Source organism: Lonchura striata, chromosome 12 (assembly GCF_050655825.1).
Source record: "Lonchura striata isolate lonStrDom1 chromosome 12, ASM5065582v1, whole genome shotgun sequence".
NCBI classification, from domain to species: Eukaryota; Metazoa; Chordata; class Aves; order Passeriformes; family Estrildidae; genus Lonchura; species Lonchura striata.
Genome location: NC_140714.1, coordinates 7061287 through 7087415, shown reverse-complemented (window position 1 = coordinate 7087415; position 26129 = coordinate 7061287). Strand labels below are relative to the sequence as shown.

The window sequence follows — 26129 nt, the reverse complement described above, 5'->3', positions numbered from 1 at the left end:
GTTATTTATTAATCCACACACTGATCAAAGCCCAGGAGAGGAAATCTATGCTGGTTCATCAATAACATTTGAGCACGTTCTTGTGTTGTGTGTTCTGTTGGTTTCAAGTCTAAGCCCTGTGTGCATTGTTGAAGGGGGTGAATCAGACAATATTAGATCACTCACCCTTCTGCTTGGGCTCTTCTGTGTCTGCTGGTGGAGTGAGACAGTCTCTGGGGAAGTTGGCTCATGACTATTTTCATGCTCAAGGATCATCAGGGGAATTAAGCTGCTCCAAAAAAATGGAGGGATATGATTAAAAGAAAGCTGTGGCTTCAATATTGTACTGAGGAAGTTGAGGAAGAAAAGGGAACTTCACATTCACATGGAGAGAGCACAGCTTTTGCTCCCCCATGCACATGTAACAGCTGTAGCTTTGTTCAGTGTGTCTGGCTTCATGTATTCTTTTCAGAGCAAGGGTAATTAGCATCTTAAAATGGAACTGCTCTTCACTACTGTGCAACAATGTAAAAATCCCCTTTTTCACTGTAAAACATTCCTGCCCTCTTTTGATCTTGTCAAGCTAGACAATACAGCTGTCTTGTCATCATATTTCCCACGGCAATGGAAAGTTTGCTTGTGGTGGAAGAAAGCTCAGAAGCCCTTAATTACTGTGACTTCATCAGTGAAACTTGACTGCCTTTGGTGGACTTACTTCAGACTGAAGTGAGTTTGAGGGAATTCAGGCCTGGATGGCTTGGCCATGGCAGCTGCTGTTAACAAAGGGGATGGTGCTGGTAACAATGGGCAGTGAGGATGACCTTAGTGCAGCTCTGCTGAGTGTGGGATGCAAGGTCACATTCCAAAGTCAGGAGCTTTATTTCTGAGTTAATAGCAATACTTAGTGCAGTACAAGGCAAAAAAAAAAAAAAAAAAAAAAAAAAAACCTGGAGGAACTTACAGAGGGAAAGGTTTCCCTAATTAAGTAAATTCATTACTGTTGTGCTCCTTATTTGCATTGCCCATCAATCAGTGAAAATCATTCCTGTTCATGCAGCCTAACAAATGTTAACAAAGTGCAAAGGCTGTGATTGCAAAGGGTCATTCCTGGGGCTCCTGATTGTGTTTAGCAAATGGAGAGTCAAAGATGGAATGGAGGGGTGGTGCTGGAAATTGGAAAAGCAGTAGGAGGACACTGGCCAAGGGTGACTTGAAGGAAAAGAGGGGGTGTAAACAAAGAGAGATAAGAGAAGATGAAAGAAGAGTAAGTCAGAGGAAGTAAGAGACAGAACAGGTAGAATGAGATCAAAAGTGAGAGGCGGAGGCAATTAATGTTTTGTGAGTCATCACCAAACCATCCTGCCCCCAGAAAGGCTGACTCAGCAACATCAGTGAAAAGAAATCAGTTTTCTCTTGGCAATGCCATTCCAGATCAAAAAGGTTTTGGTTAGTGAAACTAGATTTTCTGTCACAAATCCTCCCCTGCCTTAAAGAAACTTTTCAGATGTATCATGTAAAGTCAGCATCCACCCTAACCAGCACAGGGCTTGGCTCCCTCACTTCTCTTCCCTGTCACAGCTCCTCTTCCCAGGTCTGAATCATGGTCTATTTTAGGGCCCTTTGCACAACAAAGTTGTTTTGGCAGAGGTGAGGTGGCCACAAGAGGCACCAATTACTGCACATCCTCTTAGAAACCAAAGAAATCTAAAAGTAAAAGCAAGTGAATAAAAAGAACTTGATGGAAGAAGGTTTCTGTGATCTCGTATCCCTCACAGGTGCCTGGCCACTAAAGCACTGCTGGGAAGGTACAAGTGGGGTGTTAACATATGAACATTTTTTTCTGGCTTATGATTCAGAACAAAGGTGCAGTCAGGAAAACAGAGAATAGAAAGGAAACTGGTCTCAGTTGCTTTACCATGTTTTGTAAAGGTTGGTGGTTGTTGATGGTGAGACTGGGCTGTGTTAACAGTGGACAGTCAGAGAGGTAGGGGTGGGCAGACTCCAAATCTGAATCTTGGTAGAAATATTCCCTAAGTTATTTCCTCTTTGGTATAAACAGGAGTTTGAACTGCTACATGCAGCACCACATGTTGTCCAGTCTGTGTTTCAGACTGGGGAGGGGGAGAAAACTCCTTTACAAAGTCAGGAAACTGATCACTGGCATTAGGGTCTCTCTCATGTGTTCAGATTTCATCAGGCTTTGCTGGCTTTACGCTGGAAAGGTGATTCAGCCACTGCTCATCTCTGCAATCTGGGCAGACTTGGTTTTTGTTTTCATCCCACCACTACTACAATGACAGGGAATAAAATCTCTGAGGCAAATAACTGGCATTATTCACCAACCGCTGATGAAAAGGTTCTGCCTACATGTTTGGGTACATTTAATCAGAATCAGCAAAAGCAAAAAGTCATCCAGTCCTCCAATGTCCATTAATCCATCTTCTGTGATTTTCTGCTGTGGGTACTTTGTTTTTGTCTGGGGAATTAACTTTTTATTTAGCCAAATATAGTTATGGCTGCTGCTCCCATTGGTTTGCTGTTGCACACATTAATTGCCCTTGAGCAGAGGAATGTCTCCCAGGAGGCCTAATACTTTCTCAGCACCAAATCATCAGTTCTTTAATTGCTGCTGGCTTCATCCCCTTCACTCAGCCTGTGCAGAGCAGAACAACATGCTCCCTCATTGGGCTCCATGTCCCCACTGATATGATTCTGGGCCATGCAACAGGACCTGCCAAAGTGACCCCTCCATGTATCCTCTTTCTTTTTCTGAATCAGAAATTGAAATTATTACAGAAAAAAAGTCTGTCACAGGAGCTTCCAGACAGAATTATAAATCTATTAGCTCAGTTACTGATAAACAGTGTGTGAGTATAAAGTTTGGGCTTAGGTTGCTTAAACCAGAGCATGCAGACTTTTTCTTTGATCCAAGTTGTGTATTTCTGCTGCAGCTTGCTTTTAAAAGCCTTCAATGTAGAAGCACTATGTGGCTTGCAGCCCTATGGGCTAATAGCCACAGGTAGTTCTACACCAGACAATTTGATGCAAGGAATTTGTGAACGCCCAAACACAGGTATCCCATGGGCTTAGTCCTGAGGATAAGACCTGTTTTCTGCTGCCTGGATTGTCAGAATTCAAGAATCAAATTGTTTCTTGTGTTGTCCTTTTTCAGTTGTTGCCATGGCAAAACCCCAGAGAGCAAGGGAAGGGTTGTACCAAACCACTGGAACATAAACTTTTCTCTGGGATTGATTAAAAGATGTGTTTGTGTGCTCAGTCTCACCTTGGCACTCGCAGGGCTCTGAGGAGCACAGCCCACAGCTGCCAGTTATTCACAAGGGATCAATGTGCACCGGGAATGAGGCAGAGGAAATGTATTCATCTTGATTCAGATAACAGTTCCCATTTTCTGTGCTTCACCTGCTGCTCTATGGGATGTTTTCCAGGTTGCATCAAGTGAATTTTGAGGCTCCCACTTGCGAAGGCAAGCGCCGGGAAACGCTGGCCTTGATAGGGGACTTCTCCTCTTCGGCAGAATTCTTCGTCACCATCGCCGTCTTCGCCTTCCTCTACTCGCTGGCTGCCACTGTGGTTTATATCTTCTTCCAGAACAAGTACCGTGAAAACAACAGAGGGCCTTTAATTGTAAGTGTTTGCAGCATTTGTAGTGTTTGCAGGTGTAGGTCTTCACCTCTTGCTTTTTCAGATGTGGAGGTTTTGGCATGGTCTGGGAGATCCAGGCGTCCTGCTGCCCAAAGCATCTCTGCATTCACCTGCTTTTTTATCTTAATGGTGATGTAGTATTTTAACACCAAAGGTAATGGAGGCAGGTATGCAGGAGGAGGTTAGTACTCTATGTACTTGTGAAATTCTGTGCTTCTCTCCCTCTGCCCACAGTGATGATGATCACACAAATAATGAACATGTAGCTGAGTGGTAGCAGGATTGGGATCTCAGCCCTGTGTCTGTGATAGCAGAGCTTCATTGGTGGGGAAAAAAGGAGAGAGGAAATCATCAGAGATTGGCTCTGTTGGATATGGTGGAAGGTGCCAGCAGCTTCTCACAGAAGCTACCCCTGTGGCCCTCTCCTGCTACCAAAAAACAGGCTGTGCCAAACCAACATTGGGACCTTTCCAGTCCTAGAAAATGCTGAGGAAATGTAAAGAAATCCTCACAGAGGAGACAAAGAACAGGCAAAATAAAGGGGTCCCTGCAGAAAGAGTAAATAAAGTGCCTAGCTTCATCTTGGTATCAAGACAGATCTCATTTCAAACAGTCTTATCAAAGGATTTGTTACAGAATTCTTCCATCTTAATTTACTTGTGGAAAATAATGCTTACTTTTGACCAACCACATTATCCTCTGTAGCAATAGAAAAAGGAAAGAGAAACAATGGTGTTAATATGTCACTTTATTATGTGGCCACTTGCCTTTGTCCAGGACTTTACTGAAACAGCTGTTGCAGTCGTGTCTGTCACAGGATGCATGGCACAATCTGCTACAGCATTAACATCACATTGACTTAATTTGTTCTGTGTAATGGATTGTAATTGAATCTACAGGTTAAATTTAACCAGTGTCTGTTACCAAAGCCTCTGTTTGCAATTTCACAGTATTTAAACCAAGGCTGTATGACCTTATTTTTTCAGAATATAAAGATGCTTTTGAGTTTGTCCTACAGCAAAAGCAGCTCCTGCTGGTGAGTGGTTCTTGGAATGGCTGAGGGTTATGGTCAGGTTATGCCTGACAAGAGGAGAGTCCCATCTTCCCCAGCCAAATGCTCCTGCAGTCCTGTGCACTGCAAGCTCTCTTGTATCTGGCATTTTTAGAAAAAAATAACCTTTTTTCCTGGAGCACATCCTTGCTGGTGTTCCTGGACACTGTCCAGTGCAATGATTGCAGCACCACAGCCTGGCTGAGGACAGGTGTGAGTCCCACTGTGCAGTGGAATTGTAGAGAAAATGCAGAGCCCCAGCCAGAGAAAAGGCTGGCAGCTGTAGCCAGGAGGAATTCAGCAGTCAAGGAAAAAGAAAACTTGGAGTGAAAAGCAGCTTTTCAAGGCTGCAGTGCTCACCTAAGGGATGTCACATGCTCTGTGAAGGAGGCAGGCAATGTATCCTCCAGCTCCAGGCAGATGCTGCTCTGAACTGACGTGTATCAGATCAGATGTGTGAGTGTGTCTCATCTCTGAGATTGTTCCTTCCAAAGAAAAGTGCTGCAGAAATCTGTGGTGCAGCACGTGTTGGTACAGGAGGCAGGCAGCCCTTGTTCTGGTTCATCACCAGCAGGATCAGTGAATCAGGCACCTTATCCAGACTACCAGTTTTTCTCTTTTAGTGAAGAGTTTGAAGATGATAGTTTCATCCATCCTTGCTTCTGCTGCAGTGCCTGATCTCAATTTCATAGTTAAAACCATTCCTGTTTTAAGCCTTGTACTTCCTCTTGGCTTCATATTTTCTCAGTCTGGGATGACATCTGCCTTTAAGCAGCACCCTCTCAGAGCTGCCTTTTCTCCTGACAAATTTTCAGGATTTGAAAAATGAGTATGACAGGAGAAGTCGAGAGAGTAAAAAACCCCTTTCACTTGAAATTTCGTAATAGTTTTTCAAAAGGCCCCTGCACAGGCAGTCAGAACACCATCAATGCATTACCAAATTGCAGAAGCCTGACTGGGAGCAGAAGATACCATTATAAGGAATTTAATGACCATTAAGTCAGAAGAAACTTGCAAGGAAAACTTCAGTCACTGTTTCAAGTTTACTTTGTTCATACAGATACAGGGAAATGAATTGCATGTGCTGAGATCTCAGCAAAGCATCACTTTAACTGTGGAAAAAATATTTTAGCATTCAGTGTGGAGTGAGGCATGATAGCAAGGAAATATTTCCAGTGGGAGAAGCAGATAACTCTTCCCTGTCTGTTTGTATGGCAGTGGTGTGTTTATTCACTATGCAGTAACCCATTTCTATTGCTAATGTTGTCTGTCAGGTTTTGGGGATAAAAGTCTTCCTTTTGGTCACACAGAGCTCAGGGCTCTGCTTGTGTTACTCATCCATTCCCACTATACACCCTCTGCTTCCCTTGCTGGCTCCCTGAGGGATCCTCTCAGGGAGTTCATACAGATAGATGAACCTCAGAGAGGGCCTTGGATTCCCAGTTTCTGAAGGAACAAGGAGCAGGCTACCAGGGATTCAGTGCCTCATAGAAACATGCTGTGTGCTTCTGAGCTCTGCAAAGCACAGCTGTGATTTTCGTTCCATGGTGAACTCCCACAAGGTGCACGTGTGCAGCGAGGAGCTGGGGTCTCACCTTGGTGGGTACAACAAGGGCAAGGCAGCTTCTCAAGTGACTGATTAGTGCTCAAGAGCCAGAAGCTTTTAAAAGAAATTAATTGGATGTGGTGACTTAGATTTTAAAGAATGCAATGTTTGCAATGCCACCAGTTTTCAGTACATCCCCATCTCTCAGAGCAAACCAACCTAAGCTGGTTTCCACTTGTTTCACAGCACATACCTGGGGAGGCACTGCTGGTTTGTGATGGGAGCAGAGATGAGCTGCACGCTGGGACTGCCAGCCCAGGCCCCTGTGTTGATGCTTTGCTTCAGGCCTGTCCATTTGGAGCTTCTTGCAAGCAGAGAGTAACCAACACTGCTGAAATTGTAGGGGATCAGGGATAGGATGCTTCCATATGTCTCTCAGAAAAGAAAGAATAGTCACAGTCAATGTGTATCAGTCCCCATCACTCAGGCTTCTTACTTTTCCTATGGTTTCTTTGCCCCATATGTGTTCCATTTAAAATCCACATGCTGACAATCCTATGTGCCTTCAGGTTTGTGTCTGGGAAGTTATAACTTGGCCATGAGGAACCACATGCATTAATGTATAAATGTAAATCACTTTATTAATATTCCAGTTAATTAATATAAAAGCATAAAATTATTCAGCCAAGAAAGGTGACTGACATAGCCCTGAAAAGAGATATTTCATTTTTATAGTGATTACTTGATAATCTTATTCTTATGGTGCATAAGGATACTTATATCTTAAGAAGATTAGATCTTCCATTTGCATCTGGACTCCTATGAATAATCACATTATGCAGAAAGGCATTTGGTTCCTTATATATGTTGCAGATTGAGTTAAGTACACACAGGTGTTCTCTTTGGACACCTCTATGTACATGTTGTACTTCCTCACCAGTGTCCAGATGTCTAAAAAATAGACAGGAAAAGAATAAAGAGCCATCCTTAAAAACAAAGACCAAATCCTTTACAGCTGAAAAATGAATTTAGGAAGAACCTGACTATTTCTTTGCATTTCAAAGAGCTCTTTCAGCCTGCTCTTGTCATCTTCTTTTAAAGCACAATCCAGGGTGACCTTGCTGTACATGCTGGTACCTCCCGAAAGGCTCTGCACTTCCCTGCCAGAAGCAAGCTTGCAGGGCCTTACACCGTTGCAAAAAGTGTGTAATTCTTTCAAAGCTTCATTCGGCAGAAAATCTGGGGTGGGACCTGGTTCAAAGCAGCAAAGAGCTAAAATGCCACTGTGGGAGGGCGTTTGCTGCCTGCAGCAATCTGCTGCTGGCCGCTTTCCCGGCTGGGACCGGGGCCGTGCCTCTTGCTGGGGTAGTTCTTGCAATTTTGTGAAAGCAAATCCTCTGAGTGCTTTGCCTCTTCTGGGTAAAGAAATCTCCCTCTGCTGCTGCGTGGCTGGCCATGAAACCTGTTGGCAGTGCTAGACAGGCTCTGACTAGGAGGGTTTATGGACCGCAGCATCTGAGGAGTTGCTCTCTTGGAGGCTGTAAATGTGTGAGAGGGTTTTCACAAATGGAAAGGTTTTATAGCATGAGCCCTTCATGGAAGTCAGTAACAAGGCAGCAGCTGCAGCTCTGTGAGGGAGGAGGGATGCCAGGAGCACTCTGGCCAGGCCAGAGCTGAGGTTTTGCTTGTTTCCAGCCATGACAGCCCAAGACCATCCTGCCAGACTTGGCTGGGAGGGAGAGCAGGGCACGGGGTGCATGCAGGGACATGTGTGTCACAGCCTTCAGGGGCTGAGGAAGCCACTGGCCAGCTTGGAGCAGATGAAACATGTCCCTTTCTGAGTGAACAAGCAGCTTCTCAGAGGCTCTTGGCTGGGTGAGGTGGTGCCAGATGCTGGGCAATCCAAAACTCTGCTCAGGAGGCTTAAGTGACTGTAAGTGACTGTCCCTTTCAAAGATTGCCCCTTTTTTCATTTTGCAAAAAGCAGTAAGTAACTTGATAGCAAGGAGGAATATTTCAATTATTATAAAAAGAAAAGGCATTCACAGTTCTATTCTAAAATGTGCAATATATAAAATTGTTCCAAGTAGGCATTTTTGGCAAACTCAGTAATAACAAGTTTCAACTTAAAAAGGCAGTAAGAATTTTTTTTTGCACCTACTTCAGGATCTTAAAAAGTCCCTCCTTGTATATTCAGAGTATTTTAAATTTCAGTTTTTGCCTTTCTTTACATGTTCGTGTTTTCCTTCTTTCCCAGAGGCATCTGTAGGCAGAGCAAAGTATCTCAGCTGAGATGTGGAAGAGAAACTTGGTAATTAGGAGTGTAGTGTAATTGTACAACAATACACACTCAAGAGATCTGGACACCACTTTAAGAGAGCAACTACAAAAATTACTTTGTTCTAAAGGAAAAAAAGACTCACCCATGCTATAGGGATATTAAACATTGAAATGCAAGATTTGTTTTAGTATGTTTTAGTATGCAGGCACTCTGGCCTTAATTACCAAGGAGAAATTCCCCAGATAGACATTAAGCCACAGAACAGCTTAGCTTGAAATTCACTTTTATTTTCAGCATGTCATTATCTTGTAACTCTGTTCCACCCAGAGCTGTGAAAATGTTCAGCCAGAAATGCAAACCCACTTGAAAACAAGAGAGGTTCAAGTTCCAGCCAAAGCTGAAGGTTCACAGAGATTCAACATAAATAGGAAGATGTGAGTTCACTCTAGAATCCTACATTTTGCTCCTTGCATTGTACAGAGGAGGCAGAAACAATCCTCTGAGAGCCTGAGTCTGGCCATGTAGCCCTGATGAGAGCACCTAGTGAAAAAATCCCAGTGTTCCATTAGCCTTCCTGTGCTGTCTCCTTGGCCAGCTGCTGGCCAGGCTGCATGGTTTCCTCTTTGAGTCCCACTATGCCATCTCTCACTTCTGGTTCAGTGTGTTCCTTGCACCCAGCCAGGCTTTACAGTTTTTGGAGTTCCTCTATACAAGAGCTGATCCTGATACCCCAGGAGCAAGAACCCTTTCCCCAAGGCTCTGACCTGCTCTGAAATAGGGGAGTTTATAGCACAGAGGGCAGGGGTTTAGACCTTGTGAACACCCTGGCACAGGGGAGCAGAGGACGTCAGGAGGAGGATGGAACATGGAGTGTGAAGGGGAAGACAAGACCTGAGAAATAACATGAACTACTTAATGCCTTTAGGGCCATCCCCTCAACTGCACAGTGCCATGGGATCTTCTGGAAGGACTTACAGCCCAGGACAGGGGCTATACCAGCAGTCAGACTGCATCATGCAGATGCAGTAATTTGTGCAATGAGCCTCTCCAACATGGGATCAGGGCCTGTAAGCTCAGCAGCAGGTCTATGCCCCCGCTGCTGTCACCTGCTTCAAGAACTTTGCTCATTTTTAATATTTCTCTATTTTTAGCAAGTTTGATCTCCTGTGTTGCATTAGTTTTAGTCAGTTTGTCTCTGTTTGCATCAAATTTCTCCCTGCTGTTACGAATTTTTTTAATTGACACTACCAGTGCACTGATTACAGAGCTGGGTTTAGTTTGCTTCAGGTGTGGTGGCATTGGGAGAAGGTTGCTTGTCATTTGGAAAATACATTCCCCAAAACTCTGCTGTGTCCCCATCGCTTGTGTCAGTCTGAAACTGCATGGGGGCTTGGCATCTGGGTTGATAGCATGTCAAACCTCACATCGTCATCCACAGCTCAGCAGGCATCTCGTGTTTCTACCAGCTGGAATTTTTAGGGAATGTTTGCAATTGAACCGTTGCCTCTAGGAATCTATTTCTCATTCACTGCTAAGACATACGAGATACAATAATTTCTTTTGCTGGAAATCTCCCTGAGAAGAAGAATTACTCTGGGCTATATGCCTCTGCCCACACGGAGTGGCTTTGGGTGTTAAGGGAGTTGTCAGCTCCTGGGCTTCACGCTCTTCAAGAGAGCCCATTTGGGCAGCATGAAGGAGGCCACAGGAACTCAGAGCTCGGTGGCAGACATAGGCCTGCAGAAAACAAATTGTTAAAAGAGGAGGATGTATCCTTTGGGAAAGCATCCAAGCACAGTTAATTTAATCCCATCTGCGTCAGTGGAGACGTCCTTTGTTCATGGCTCCCTTTATCGACTCATCTGTCGTGACAGGGGCTCGCGCCCTCCACCCCTGGGGTACCACAGAGACCTTCCCCAAATGTCAGGCGTGCTTGTAGATGAGAATGGTGTTTCCTAGGGATTGCTTATTTCTTTGAGAAGCAACCTGAAACACTGGGTTCTTAATGAGTGTTTTCCCTTCCTTCCATGCACACCTTTATTTTGCAAGGGGGAAGGGGAAGCAGCCCCATGGGAGGTGGGATATCAAGACGCAGCGATGCAGTTAGTGGTATGTTAGACTTTGGCACCTCTGCCATCTGTTGTGGGCTGACAGATGGGATGAAATATGACAGCAGAAAGGCTCTTCTGTTTTAGCAAGACACAAGAAAGCTTGAAAAATCACACCTCCTCCCTCCTTTCCCCCCAAACCCACACAACAACAGTGTCACTTGGCCACTTGTTCTGGCTAAGACAAGGAGAAGTTTATGCCTGTGCATGCTCCTGAGAGTCTTTCAAGGGGAAAGTGAGCAGAGTGGATCAGAGCAGAGCTGCTGGAACCTGGAGGGACCACAGCACCTTCTCCCCTCTTTTCATATGGATGGGAATTAGGAACCAGTGCTCTACCAGGCCAGGAAGGAATCTCTGCTTGGCAAGTCTTGCTGTTTACATGCTCACTCATGGTAATTAGTGGCTGCATGGCTTATGCAGCAGGGACATTTGGCCTTACCTGTAGCTGGTGAGAAGACTCCTCATCTGGTACCTGAGGATTAGCCAATTTCAGGTTTTCCCTAAAACAGAAACACTTCCTATTGGAAACCCACCCCAACTGTCTGTAGGAGTACCCAGGGCAAGACCCAGCCCTCAGGAGGGCCCAGCTTCTTGACAGGCATGTGTATTTTGTAATTCATCCCAGTGCATCAGCCTGGTGCTGTGAACAGCCACATTTTCAAGGCAGCTCAACATCCTGGGTACCAGCCACGTGTTTGTGGGAATCTTGTCTCATGGCCAGAGGTGCAAATGTCAGCCAAGGGGCTCTGCTCCATTAGGCGTGTCAAGCACTTCTGAAAATTAGCTCTGTGGGTGATGACAGAACACAACCTTCCACTAAGTAACAAGCTCTTGGTATTTCTCTCCTCTGACACAAGCTTTCCGTTTTCTGGTGATTTTTAATATTTTTTCCTTTCCAATGGACACACCAGTATAATGCTTCTAACTAATTTGTCTTTTAGGATTTCATTGTGACAGTGGTCTTCTCATTCTTGTGGCTAGTGAGCTCATCTGCTTGGGCTAAAGGACTGTCAGATGTAAAGGTTGCAACTGACCCTGATGAAGTGCTGCTGCTGATGTCTGCCTGCAAACAGCAGTCCAACAAATGCTTGCCTGTTCGCAGCCCTGTTATGTCGAGCCTCAACACTTCGGTTGTAAGTGACTTTGATTGCTGCTCTTCACCCTTACCTTGCAATGTATTTTCATCTTTTACCCGTGTATTGACCTAAATTGACTGGTGTAAACCAGTTAGCTGACATGATTTAATTGGAATGCAGTCTTGCTGCAGGGGAAGGCAGGCTGTGACTCACAGCAGCTCTGCCATGGAAGCAGCAGCAGGGTGAGTGTGCAGGGTTGGGATGGGGAAAAGGCAACGTGTCTGTCCAAGAGCATTGGTCACCCCTCTGCTTTTAACTTACTCACTGCAACTCTTTTGCAAAGGGGTCTGTGTGCTCCTTTAGAAGTAAATGTTTGTGCCTTACAAATTCTTCTAAAAATCCTCAAAAAACAACATAAAATTGGACTTCAGCACATTAAAAAAAAATAAACACAAAAAAATCCCTCTAGGCCACCTGACCAATTAAGAGCTCTCTTTTTAATTAGTTTCTTTCAATTTTATCTTTCCACAATTTCTTTAAACTAGATTATGTTTTCAAACAAAAAAAATCGCTCTAAAAACGCAACCTTTTTTTGGAAACAAAAAGCAAAGCAGACACCTTGTGAGCTACAGCTAAGGGAGGTGAATTTGGGAATTTGCTTCAAAGCTGATAAAGTTTTCCAGCGGGTTTTGGGAGAATCACAGGATCATTTAGGTTGGAACAGATCTCTTAAGATTATGGAGTCCAGCCACTAAGCCAGCGCTGCCAAGTCCAGCACTAAACCATATCCCCAAGTGCCACATCTCCACTTACCCCACAGATGGTGACCCCACCACTTCCCTGGGCACCTGTTCAGTGCTTGACAATAGTTTCAGTGAAGAGATTTTTTTCTAATAACCAATCTGAGCCTCGTCTTGCACAACCTGAGGCCCTTTCCTCTTGTCCTTGGGAAGGAGGGGTTGGGAGCAGCTTTGCCTTCCCCGGGACCATGTGGGGTCCATACATTAGGTTGATCTGTGAGACCGTGGCTGCTGGTGACGAGCTCCTCTTCTTCCCACCCAGGTCTTTGGCTACTTGAACTTTATCCTCTGGGCAGGCAACATTTGGTTTGTGTTTAAGGAGACGGGCTGGCATTCCTCAGGCCAGCGGCACCCTGCGGACACCATGGAGAAGCAGCCCGGTGGCTACAACCAAGGTGGCTACAACCAAGACAGCTATGGGCCAGCTGGTGGCTACAACCAGCCAGGCTCCTATGGCCAGGTGGGTGAATATGGCCAGTCCCAGAGCTATGGGCAGAGCGGGCCGACCTCCTTCGCTAATCAAATTTAGGGTTCACGCAACGCAAGCTCTTGCATCCCTCGCAAGTAGAGAGTTTAGCAGGTCTCAAGTTTCAGTGGCACCAGATTTTTAAGGGTTCTACATAAATTAATACTACAACACAGTGTTTAATGTCCATTGAAGGTCTAAGCCCACCTCCTTTGGCAGATGGGAGGTGACCAGCGGGCTGGAGTTGGCCTTTCTTTCCCTGACTAGCCAGACACAGGGGATGTGCTCCTCGCCGGTGACCTGGAGTTGCTGTTGTAGTACGTACTGTAGAGATAACTTTATGGTAGTTTTGTATGTGTTAAGATGGTAGAAGCTTTTTGTAGCCTCAAGTCAGTAGTATTTAATATGCATAATATAATTGAATTTCCTTCTGCATTTTGGTGAAAAACGGAAGTGTTTTACTATGATTTCTACAGATTATTCTGTATATCCATGCATGTGACATTGCACCTAAATTTTCAGAACTGCCTGTCTGTGACTCTTCAGAGAGTTTGTTTTGGTTATACCTTTTTGTTTCAGAAGATTTTACTATTATTTCAGTTAACTGAGTCATCCATCTGTAATTTAGTGCATGGATAAGCAGTTTCATACTACCAAATGTCTGGACTGTGTAAATGGAACTTCTCGACTTCTGCCACTACATTTTGTTAAATGTCTGTTTAAAAGAAGTATGCATCTTTTATATATTTTGCAGAGTTGAATATATGGCTTACCCAAGTTCTGAATGCTTTGTAACTAAACTGTTTTTCCTTGAAATGGCATTCAGTAGTATTTATGGTACCTGACCAATGTTTATTCCATTTAACTCAGCTAAGTATTCCTTCTATAAATCACTATTTCTATGGATGTTTTGTGAATCTTTTAACGTGAGCTGTGGAGAATAAGGACCAAGTAACTGTGTTATATGTTTACAAAGGTATTTATTTAACTAAGATAACAGAGGTGCAGATATCAGTATACAAAATCATGTGGAAACGCCCTGTTGCTTGATACAGCAACACGAAAACCCGCACGTATTGTTGTGACCTTACAAAGCATAAATATTCCTTTATGCCCTTTGATGAGAAGAAAACCTTTCTGTCCGTGCTGTTTCAAGATTGTTAGATATCCCTCTGTTAGACTGCTGCTCTGAGCACTAGCTTGGTGCTAATGGAGAATGTAACTGGATTGACCAAATAACCCAGGCTCAGAGGAACTCGTCCTAAAAAGAGCCAGAGCCAGACTTGTAGCCTGTTTGAATTCCTCCCTGGGAAATTCAACCCTCCCTCACTACAGCATATGGGATGCATTGACACAAACAAAAGCCTGAAGCACAATGTACTAATCAAAACTGATCATCTGCATTTCTAGATCAAAGTGTATCAGTATATAATCTTATTGTATGAGCTATAATGTTGAAAGCATCTTAGCTTAAAACAGCTTAGTCTCTTCTATGATTGTTGTAACCAATTTATGGCTACTCAGTGGATGAATCTATATTGTGATATCTATTTGACCCTAATAAAGTTATTGCATACAATGCATGTTTTCAGAGTATGTTACTATTGAAATGGCACTGCCAAATAATGAAGATAGCTATTAAAGAAAAATAACTATTCCTGTGCCTGACCTTATTGGTCATATTCTTACTGTTTTCCAACACTTTAATGGGGACTGTTTTTAATGTACAATAGAGTACGACACTTCTGCAGACACCTGTCATTAAAGGTCAGTATCACAAGTTTTTTAAAAAAATTAAAAGTGTGCAGTTTAATACCTCCCTGCCTCTTTACCTCTCTTTCCACTGTCAGTAGGACTAGCCCAGTACTGTGCTAACCATCCCAGTTCTGAGTATTGCTGGAAACCTATGTGTGAGTTGTAGAGAAAACAAACTGGAATATCTAAATGTTCTCCTATTCCAAATGAGGGCAAAATACAATTTTCTGGGTTAACGAAAAATGTTATTTTGGCTCTTGGTTAATTTGTTTGGGGTTTTTTTTATTTGGGTTGGTTTTTGGGGTTGTTTGTCTGTTTGTTTATTTTGGATTTTGATTGTTTGTTTGGGGAGGTGGTTGCTTTGGTTGGTTGGTTTGTTTTTCTTCTTTTAAGTTTGGAAAAATGTTAGACATCGGCAAGTCAGTAGAAAGTGAAATCTGTGTGTGTGGCAAGGGCTGTGATGGGATGTGTGCTCTTTGTACCCTCTCCCACATATTCCTGCTTCTACTTTTTTTTTTTTTTTTTGTCATTGTTGTTCTTTTAAATTTCCTTTCTATTAGTTGATGAGGAATATCCCAAACTAAGCTCCCATGTCTAAGCTTCTCTACTAGAAATAGTATTTGTATCAACTAGCTTTCTCTTTATTAACTGTTCCACCCAAATCAGCAGGGTCCCATTCCTAAACTTTTCTATCCAATGCTGAGGGATGGAAATGAGTTTTGCTTTGGTTTATTCCTGCATTTCAAACCAGATGAAATTCTTGTGTAACCACGTGAGTACGGGACTGCAGCTTTCTTGAGTTCACACCCCTGGAGAAAGGGCAGTTTCTGATACAAGGCTCGGAAGAGAATTACGTTTATGTCATATTTTGGGTACTATTTGTGTAACTCCAGGTCTAAGGTTTTCTCATGAAGGGCAGGACTGGTAGAAGGGTTAACAAAATAGTAGGCACATACTTTCATGGAAGACTTGCCCTTGCTCTACCCAGCTGGCCAGACCTTTACAGGTACCTCAGCTCCTTGCTGCTGTACAGAACAGTTGAACCAGTTGTTACCCTTTGGGGACTGTAATCTTCACTCTGAATTAGAAGGGAAGAAAAATCTCTTTATCTATAGCTTCTCAGATTAATAAAGTATAGCAGCAACAAAAGTGAAAACAAAAATGATGCATGCACTTGTCTGTGTTATGTAAGAAAATGTATTTAAATGTTTCCTCTGTCTTCCTCTAGATTTGAGTCTTATCACTTCCTTTTACAGTTGCTGAGAAATAGAAAGTTTATTTCAGCTGGTGGCTGCATAGCCAAGGGTTGAGCAGTTTATGAAAGACTCTATTTGATGTTACCTGGATTTAAGACAAGTAGCAAAGTACACTTGAGGATCCTTTGTGAAACTGCTGCTGGCAGCCTCGTTGCTTTCTTGCTTCATCATTAGAGTATCTCTGCCAGTTAGTTAAATAACTAGGTCAGCCTGGGAGAGAAAAAACATGTTCCTTGATCTTTGTGCTGTCCCTCCTGTTTTCCCATGTGTTTCTCTTTATAGCCCATTTCTCAGCTACCCAAGTTAGGAGCGTGTTTGCATTTTCAAGTGTGAAGCTATGGGGGAGAGGCAGGTACATCTGGTGAGTGTGGTGGGGAGGGAGAAGCACAGAACTTTCTCTCCAGGTGCCTCAGAGACCAAAGAAGGGGCATGTTCACCTGCTGGTTTTGGGTTTCCCCCATGGCTTGGGAGGGGATGCACTTGCAGAGCTGGAGCATCAATGCCCTCCATGGGAAGGTGCTGAAGAGGGCAGGGAGGGTAATTCTGGGTACCACTGGCTCTGCAGCCTGCTTCACTTCCCACCCAGCACATCAAGGGGACAAGGATGAGTTGAGATGCAAACACAGCCCACGGGGCTCTGCCATGGCTAGATGGGATTGGGGTTTTTGTGTGTGATATTTTTCCTGATGACCAAATCTCCTTCAGTGTGGCCATTGAGCTGCACATAACGGAGCTTCAGTGACTCTGAGACTCTCTAAGACTTGGAGAAAGTTTGTGCTCTTGTTGCATGAATTCATGTTACAATTGCCTGACCCAATTAGGTTAATTATTTGCAATCTTTATATGCTCTCAGATTGGAAGAGCAATCCAGGCTGTAGCCCTGAATCAATCTTGGCTGAAACTGTGATGTGCTGATACAAGAGGCAGTGGCATCAACATGCATTGCGCCTCCCTGTAGTCTGTTCCTGACAATATTTCCAGAGTTTCACAGTTAATATGACAGATTAAGAACTACTGATTAAAAACTGCCATGTATTATTTGTTTTCTGAAAAAGTTCTTCTCATTATGCCATATCATGTCACAAGCATTTAGTCCTTTGTCCACTAGTTTTAAGACAGATTTGAGTCAAAATTCCTTATGTGTGTGAATAGATGGTCTACTTAGCTAATGCTCTCCCTAACTTCAATATTTTCTTTTAGGATTTCTTTTTATTCCCTACTTCTGCTAAACCCAGGAGCTTTTCCTTTTGGAATTCTCTAACATCGGCAATAATTTGTATTTTTCTATTAATATATCTGGTGCTGATTATCCCATCATTTGTCAATTACATCTATGCTTATTATGAAGACCTTATCATTTCAATATGAAACGTTAATAGTTCAGTGGGGAGGCATGCTGTTTGTTGCATTTAGTTTCTTTCCTTACATTTTTATTGTTGTGTCCCCCATTAACGAGATTCTAGTTTTTTTAAGAATATAGCTGCCTTTCTGAAGTCTAAAATATTTCTCAGAGGAAAAATTAGCTGGCAAGAGTATTTTCAGGATTAAAGTTGATCTGGTTGCATCCCCCCTGCCATGGCCAGGGACACCTTCCACTATCCCAGGTTGCTCCAAGCCCTGTCCAACCTGGCCTTCAACACTTCCAGGGATGGGACAACCACAGCTTCTCTGGGTGCAAGTTGGCAGCTCTTCTCCTGCAGCTGCTGCAGGGTTTGCTGCTGAAATGCAACCTGAGAGGCCGGGAGGTGTGAGTGCATCTCCTGTTTCAGGTCTTCCCTTGTGCCTGGGTCCCTGGGATCCTGCCCTGCCTCACCCAGGGTCATCTCTAAGGGAGTCAGGGCTCTGCCACACACACACGTTTCACAACATCAGCCTTCTGAAATGCAAAAAGCATTTCCTTGAAAAAGGAGGGGGAAACTCAGGGAAAATACCAAAAGTGAAGCAGAGGCTGTGGCTTTTTGCAGTGGCAATTATTTTAAGTGAACTGCCTGTAAAGATTTTGCAGTTTGAAGTGGCAGGTTGCGTATTTTGCACAGACAGGATTGTTAACGTGTGAAACATACTAAAAATTGACCAATAAAGGCACCTGGATATTTCAAACATAAATAGTGTGTACCAAAATAGCTACAGAGCAGATGGCCTGGCTCCACACACACCTTGCTTGACCAGAATACTCGAGCAACACACACAGCCAAAATTTCAGTCTTCAAAGCTGATCATCTGCAAAGGCAAGGGTTATCCTCATGCTACCCTTTATCTGTCAGGCACAAACGCTCCTGCACACGTTAATTGGTGTATCCTAGAGGGATAATGAACCCCAGGTTTGTCTGAACTTGCTACTACCCCAGCAAAGCAAATCACCTGTTCTAGAGCTCAGGCTCTCAAAAGTCGGTGAGATTAAAACAACTGTGAGCTGAAATCTGATCTACAGTGGAAAGATCCCAAAGCACAGAGGGCTGGGTCTGCCAGCCCGCTCTCAGTACTGCCTGCCACTGATAAACAGGCAACTGAGTCTGTTCCTCACTCTCATTTTTTACATTGGATGCTAAGACCAAACATCTCCATTCCACGTATTAACCGGGATGTTACAATTTTCATGCCTCTTTGTATGGTTCAACAGATGTGAAAAGGAATTATCACTTCAACATGATATCAAGACTTTTTTTTTTTTTTAGCTGATGGCAGATTACTAAGCCTGAATTCTTGTTTAATTTTAGTGTGTTAATTGATGGAATAATGAGCATTGATTATATGTGTTTTGGCTTCGTCATTGCAATTATAGGCTCTGTTTTATTCATGAGCCAGTCCTAAAGAATGCACTAGAGATCTAAGACAGCTTAAACCTCTCAGAAAAAGGCTCTGAATTGTTTGAGTAATGACACTCTTAGATGGAAAATTAAAGGTTTTCTTTTCCCATGCTTTTTAAGATAATTAAAATCTAGGAACGGTAAGGTGGTGAACATCCTTATTCATTAGCCTTCAGTAATTTAGCTTCTACTAAATGAGGAAAACATTTTAATTCTCTAGGCCATCTGTTGCAGTCTCCTTTGTGTGTCCCATTACATAAAGTCTCATCATGGATAGTTTTAACATCAGTATTTTATCCTTTCACCAGGAATGATGAGCTGGATGAGGCAGTTGAAGTCACCACCTATTAACAGACCACCCTGGAATTAAAGTGGCTGCTTTGTCTTTTAAGTTGAAGTTATCCTGTCTAGACACTTCTAGGCAAAGGATCCGCAGAGAGGAGCCCGTGCATGGAGATAGGCAGTGTGACAAGCTGTGTTTTCTAATAGCAACATCCATGCCAATAAATAACAAAGTTCATTGGAGCCCTTCCAGTTCCACTAATGTGCGACTGCTCTGCCATATGGCTCCGTGCTGCTCTGGGGAGCAGCTCTCTGCTTGGCTGGGAACCACAGCCCAGGCCCCTGCTGGGCACTGCTCTGGAAGTGGTTTGGAGGCAGAGCAGGTCTCTTTGCACCGGGACAGGGAAATAGAATAAATATTAAAGTGTGCTCACCTAGGATAAAAGCTGGATGAGGAACTAGGAAACGCTTGGATCCCGACTCTGGCTGCAGGAATAACTCACTTCATAGCTTGGGGCAAGTGACATTATCCCACACTGGGAAAGTTTCTCATTAAAATTATAATTTGTATAGATGAATGGCTGCAGTGTCAAAGTTATTCCTGATGCAAAGTTACATCCCTACGGATCTAAGAGGATCCAGGTTCCATTATGAGTTGGGTTTGTTTCTGTCAAATTCCCCTGTAAAGTACATGCCCCACTACTTGCCAGCCCAGCAGTGCCTTCCAGAGGCTGCTGTAGACTGGTGTGTTTAACTGGCTCCAGGATTCCCAGGTAGTGTTTACATTATTGATAGGCATGGCTACAAGCAGGCTGCTTCCACGGGGCAGAGCTTCCATCCACCTGTTTGCTATTACTCAGTTGCTTGGAGATCACAAACACCCTGGCCTGGAGATGTGTGGCTGCAGAACAAGTGTTCCCAGTGGGAAGCAGAACTCAGTCAGTCAGCCAGCTCCTGCTTCCACCAAAAAAGGTACTCCAGCTGCTGCAGGCATGCCCAAGGGGTAAGTCATTGCTTGGTTATGGCAGCTGGGTGATCTACCATTTGTGTTGAAACTCATTATCTGGGTGTGTTGGTCTCTATCACATGCTCTGTAATTAGTTTCTAGCAATTCAGCACAAGGTAAGCAGGTTTTAGGTTCTGATTGAAAGCAGGGGGAGTGATTCTCATGAATGTGAGTCCTGCTGCAAATAAAAGCTGTGTGCCTGTTCCAAACTGAGCATTGCTGTGGCTGACCCCTCTCTATTTTCCTGGGAATGGGTATAAAACTGAGAAATCTCTGGGACCTCTTTCATGTTCATGAAGAAATTATATGAAGTGTGTTGCAATGTCCCCCACTTAAAATGAATAATCAACTTTAGTAACAACTCCAGGCTACTCACTTAAGTGAGGAATTAGAAGCTGTGTGATGTTCTTGTGCTTCTTGTAGAAGCCATTTTCCTTTCCACTCTGAAGGAAAGACACTGTCCCTTGGGGAGCCCTGAGTTCCTGGGTGATTAAATAAAACAGAAATGAGCAAGCTCATTCTTGGAGAAATTCAATACCAAACACAATTTACAAGTTATAATTGTGCCTCTCTGCTTTCTCACCACCAGTGTACCCGTAGCCAAGCAGCTGGCATCAATAAAAGGTAAGGGGAGCCCTTCACTGCCCCTTCAGGGTTCAGGTCCTTCCCAGCCCACGTGCAGAAAGTTCTGCCAATGTCACAGGGCTTGCAGAGGCTGTGCAGATCCTCAGCTGATGTAAGTCAAGAGGGTCTCATGGGTCCCTGTGCCATGTACTCCTGTGTTTGCATCTCCTCTTGTGCTTGCCATTTCATAAAAAATCACAGCATAAATCATCTGTGTAACCTCTGCTAACAGAGGCTTGTCAGCGTGCAGTATTTCAGAGTCATGCATGTGGGGGAGAATGGATCCAGCCCAGATCCCAAGGATGCCACGATGCTGAAGTGCAGCACTGCTGCAGCCAGGCTTCCAAGTGGGCTGTGTTTTCCCAGATGCAGGTCTCTGGGAGTCCAGGTGCATCCAGGAGATGGCCACCATGGCCTGTCCCCATGGTGTGGCAGGTCCTTGCTGGATGCCCAGGGTCAGGATAGGCCAGATGGGTCTCAAGCCCCATGCTGTGAAGGAAAGCTTCCTTCAGGCTGTGATTGCATGGGATATGAGGCATGTTGCTGGCCCATTCCAAATGAAATCTGGGCCAGATCCTCTGTGGGTATAAACAGTTTCGGTCTCATTAACTTTAATGAAACTACACAGATTTCCACCCACCCAGGATGATTTTAACAGATTCCTTTCAATTACATCTCAAAACTTTTTTTTTTTTTTTTTTTTTTTTTTTTTTTTTTTTTTTTTGGCGGTGGGGGAATAAACTTTTCCTCCCTCCAGCTCTAAGGAAAGGCTCAGACCTTGAAAAGGCTTTTGCTACAGCAGCTTTGGTTTATAACAACTATGCTGATCCTGAGAGCAAGCTCAGCAAATCTGAAACCAAGAGCTTACTGCAGTCCCAGTTCTGGCATTTCATACAGGTGAGGGGGTCTGCTGGGTGGGTGCCACTGGGGCAGCCCTGGCTGGGCACTTGGGGTGCAGGAATGGCAGCTCAGGCTCTCTCCTGCAGCTTGGAAAGCATCAGTCCATGGAGTAATTCCAAGTGAGACTTCAGGGATTTGGTACAAACATTTTGTGATTTAGTTGCTTTATGTTGAGCCTGTGTCAACACAGGGCCAAAGGAGGGGGACAGCAACAAACCATGGCTGATGCCTCCTTGAATTTCTTTAATGAAAACAGGGCAATTGCAAAAAAAAAAAAAAACAACCCAACCAACCAAATGAAAACCCTTGGATGATGACAAGAGGTGGTTTTATGAAGAGAAGAAACTCATGGCATTTAATGAGGTGTTTGGTGGTTTGCCAGAGCACAGAACCAGCACTGGGAGCCAGCCTTGTGCCACAGAGCTGTGTGCACTGCAGTCACTGCTGGGGTTCCTGGCAGAGAGGGACAGAAAGCCCTCACCCACCTGGCTGGGTATGATGAAAAACCATCATAGCAGCACTTGTGGCTGTAAACTTCCTGCAGGGCTTTTTGTCCCCTCCCTAAATGTAAAAAAAAAAAAAAAAAAAAAAATGTGCTAGGAAAAGCTATATAGGACTAATAAAAAAGAGTTCAAATAAGTAAATGAGAGAGGTAATACTTTTACTTCCAAAAATAACAAAATCACATGACTGGTTGGGGAGGGGAAATTGGCACCAAATTAGAAATCTTGTTGGAAAAGAATTGAAAATATTACTGGAAGTAATTAAGCTTGGAATCCTGAGATGGTTTGGAAATTATTAAGCTAAAATCTACCCTGAAACTCTAGCAAGGTTTTTTCATTAGGAAATATAAATAATAGATATGTTACAGAATTTTAATAATCCATTCCAGCAGGAATGCCCAAGAGGACCAAGAGTAGCAGTACTAAAGTTATGCCTGTAAAGTCAACAGTTTCTGAGACCTTCACAATATGTAATTGTATATATTTGAATATTAAATTTAAGATGGTTGGTGTGTTGGTTGGTTATTTTATCCTCCCAGTTTTATCAAGACACAGGACTCCCTTTTTTCCCTAGCAGTTAACAGCTAGATTCATCATCATTGTTAGATTTTCAGTCATGATTAGGTGTGTTTTAGACATAAAGATATATTCTGGATTCTGATGGAAACTTTGAGGACTGGTTGTTTTCCTTTCTGACTGCAATAATGTTTCTGTTTGAATTGCTTTGGATATCTTTTGAAAGACTAATATGAATGTAGACATAACAACCTGAATGGGAAAATAAAAAATACATTAATATTTACATAGGTAGATGTCTTTTTTTTTTTCCTAATGATGCAATTAAAAAGGAACTTCATGCTTTTTTTTTTTTTTTTCCTTTTCTGTTTAAAATCCTCCATAGGGCCAAGAAAACAAACCAAAATACCAGGAAATCATTTCTTCCTTGGATGAAGAGTCAGAGAACAAAATTAATTTTGAAGATTTCATGATCATGTTAGTCAGTCTCACTCTAATGTCTGACCTGCTGCAGGAGATCAAAAATGTGAAAACCACAAAATGATCTGTGATTTTAAAGAAGAAATGGCCTGGCACCATATGAGGAAAGCATGAGTGAGGTACACACAGAGATACCACTGTGTGCCTGGATACCCAGTGCTGGTCCCTTTTAAATGGAATAAAGTTGTGTCCAAACCTGGCTGAACTTACTCCTCTCTTGAGCCACGCATGGCATTGGTGCTCAGGGCTTTGTGCCCACTACATTTGTGCTTTGGAGAGTGAGAGACTGGCTCCTGCTGGTCCAAGAGCAGTGAACAGCTGGGGGCAGCCCCCAGCCCAGTTTAATGCCAGGGAAAGGCAGCCCAGGCTCTCCCAGACATCTCCATCCTCTCCCTGTGGTAGTGTGGGAGATGATGGAGAGACAGCTGCCCAGATGTGCAGCTGCCCAGATGTGCAGCTGTCCAAATGTGCAGTTTCCCTGGAGTCAGGGCTGCCCAGCTCCCCGGGCTCTCCCAGTCACCCCAGGGGGCTTCAGCCCTGAGCAGGGCATTACCAGTGGTGGCTTTCATGATGGACAATGGCCACAAAATCTCCTGCTGTCTCAGGTAAAGGTTGATTTTAGCCTGTGTGGTTTCCACACAACCATTAACCCTGCTGAAGGGAGCATTTGTTTACTTTTATTTCCTCCTCCAACTGCTTTCTTCATTTAGAGATCACAATAGAAGGAATTTCCAAGGAATTTTCAAGGAATTTCAAGGAATTCTCTGGCAGTGCTGTGCTTGTATGACCAGGGGAATGACCCAAAAATGCCAGCCAGCTGAATCTGCTGTTCCATGAAAATGTGAAAAGTAGAAACCAGATAAGAGGTGGTCCAGACCAGGGATGGTGGGGAAAAAGAATAGCTAATAAATTGTTTGTATTGTAACTGAGTGATATTGGTTAGGGCCAGTGCCTCAGCATTAAATGCTCATCATCCTAACATTTGGTTTGATTCCTACCTACGAAGCAGTGGCTCAGAGCCAACATCCCACTGTGACATCCTTTTGGGACACAAAACAGTCTCACATCCTAGGAACAGAACAGCCTCTGTAAGGATTTATAAGAATCTACCAAGATGAGTGAGCCAGCAAAATGTTGGAGCCTTTTTAATTTTTTCTTCTTCCTTGTCTGGAAAGGGGAAGACAAGAATGATTTAGCTTTGGTGCATGAATTTTTAACAGGAAGGGATCAAACCCTCTAGTGTTAAAAGAGGGAAATTAATGCCTGCTGAGTAATGAGATTTAACTCTTGGACATAAAAAGGCTCTTAGTGTTTTCAGGAGCTAAGACGTTTTGTGATGGATTCTGATGTGAAGGAAAGACTACAGTAGAAGTCCAGCAGCCAATTGTTTGGAGAAAGAAGGTCTCTGTGCAGTGTGGGATGGAGCTAAAAGAAGAAATGCAAATGGATATGGTGGGTTTTGAAATGAAGCTCAGCAGGTAAGGTGCTGGGTTTGGACCTCAGCCAGGACAGGCCCAGTCTGAAGGCTAAACATTCTCAACTGGTCCTGCTACAAATCAAACCTCATATTAGCAAAGCCCCTGCTGTGATGGTGGGTAGCAAGAACAGGCAGCATCCAGCCTGTGCAAGAAGTGACAAAGCCAGCACACAGCATTTCTGCCTGTTCTGTTTGTGTGGCTGCTGGGGACACGTCCCTCCAGGGCATCCCCCTGCTGGGGGACTGGTGCTGTGAGGATGGCTGCTCCCATGGGGTGCCCAGCAAGCCTCCCAGGGGTGGGATCACCCACGTTGGTATCACAGTTTAACACTGATACTGTGCCCCTGCTGTTACACATTCACTTTGCTTGTCCCCTTGTTTTTTGCCAGGTAGATTTGTGAAAGCCTAAAATATCAGCTGATGCTCTTTTCCTGGGGTAGGAAGATGGACTGAATGTGAGTCTCTAGGCAGGATTCCCATTATTCAGACAAAGAAGACACAGCACAGCCCTGGAAAGATTGTTTGGGAGCCACTGGTGATGCTGGAAGCATACATTTCCTAATATCCCTCTGTCACAAAATAAAATAAAAAATTGCTGAAAGGAAAAAATATTGTGAAGCCAATTAAGAAAAAGTTATTTGAAATTTCTAAGGCTCTAACAGAGTTTTTGTTGTTGCTGAAATGTTTCTAGATCTTGCATAACTTGAATTAATGACTTAAGAGCCTTTTATCAGCCTTATTCACTCTGTCATCTCATCATTTGCAAGCCCTTTTTATCCTATTTTGGTGTGTTGTGAGCAACATCCTGAATCCCTGGCTTGGATCAAAAGCCCCTTGTGCTAAGCACAGTGAAAATTCAAAGAAGCAATTCCTGAACAACTCAATAGCAAAGCTATTCAAATGGCAGGGAAGGAATCAGAGGCACAGGAAAACCAAGTGCCTTGTGAGCACAGGTAGCAGAGCTGGATTCCAGCCTGCTCTGGGCTCCTCTGGGAGAGTTTCTGAACAAGGTGACTGGGCTCGATCTGCATCAGTCCTTGAAAGTCCCACCTGATGCTCAAAAGCAGAAGGACGTGCTTGGAACAGCCCCAGCATCTTCTTTCAGTTAGGAGTGGGCAGCAGTTTGCAGTGTGGCTGTGGAAGATGCTCTTTTATTCACTCAGACTGTGCCCTGAGCACTCTCAGCTGTTGGCTTTGAAGCTGATCTGGTGCAGACAGCATGTCTGGCTGCATCCTCGGGGAGCAGGCTGTAAGCTTGCTTTAAAAGCTACTGTTGTGCTTTATTTTTTGCTCCTAGCTCACTCCCAGCAAGGGCAAAGGACTTGAGCAGCAGCTGAGTTGATGAAATCTGCAGGTTCCTCTGCCTCAGCAAGTGGGAACATCCTGTCAGTGTCTGATACCCTGAGAAGTGAAAGTGGAGTGGAGAGTGGCCAGTCAAGAGCTGACCTCTGTGTGCTTGGGGTTACGTTGGGATTTGTGCCATGTTCAGCTGTGAACCTTGGGAGGTTCTGCAGACTTTGGATCTGAGCCTTAAGTTCTGTTCTGAAAAGTCT

At 43.9% G+C, this 26129-nt stretch overlaps 2 protein-coding genes across 3 annotated transcripts in view; both read left to right on the top strand.

The window, feature by feature from the left end:
• The window catches only part of SYNPR (synaptoporin), a 101500-nt gene extending 86951 nt beyond the window's left edge, over positions 1–14549 (top strand). For both annotated transcript variants that reach the window (XM_021537249.3, XM_085590340.1), the window contains 3 exons: positions 3426–3624; positions 11570–11761; positions 12767–14549. In XM_021537249.3, the coding sequence (XP_021392924.2) occupies positions 3426–3624; positions 11570–11761; positions 12767–13033 (658 nt within the window). In that variant the 3' untranslated portion in view covers positions 13034–14549. The remainder of the gene's footprint in view (positions 1–3425; positions 3625–11569; positions 11762–12766) is intronic.
• Positions 14550–19852: 5303 nt separating this feature from the next.
• Positions 19853–23298, top strand: SNTN (sentan, cilia apical structure protein). The gene is made up of 4 exons (XM_021537227.3): positions 19853–20073; positions 20666–20700; positions 21458–21597; positions 23005–23298. Exons 1-4 carry the CDS (start codon positions 19868–19870, stop codon positions 23161–23163), a joined length of 540 nt encoding a protein of 179 aa, XP_021392902.2. The 5' UTR covers positions 19853–19867; the 3' UTR covers positions 23164–23298.
• The last annotated feature ends 2831 nt before the right edge of the window (positions 23299–26129 follow it).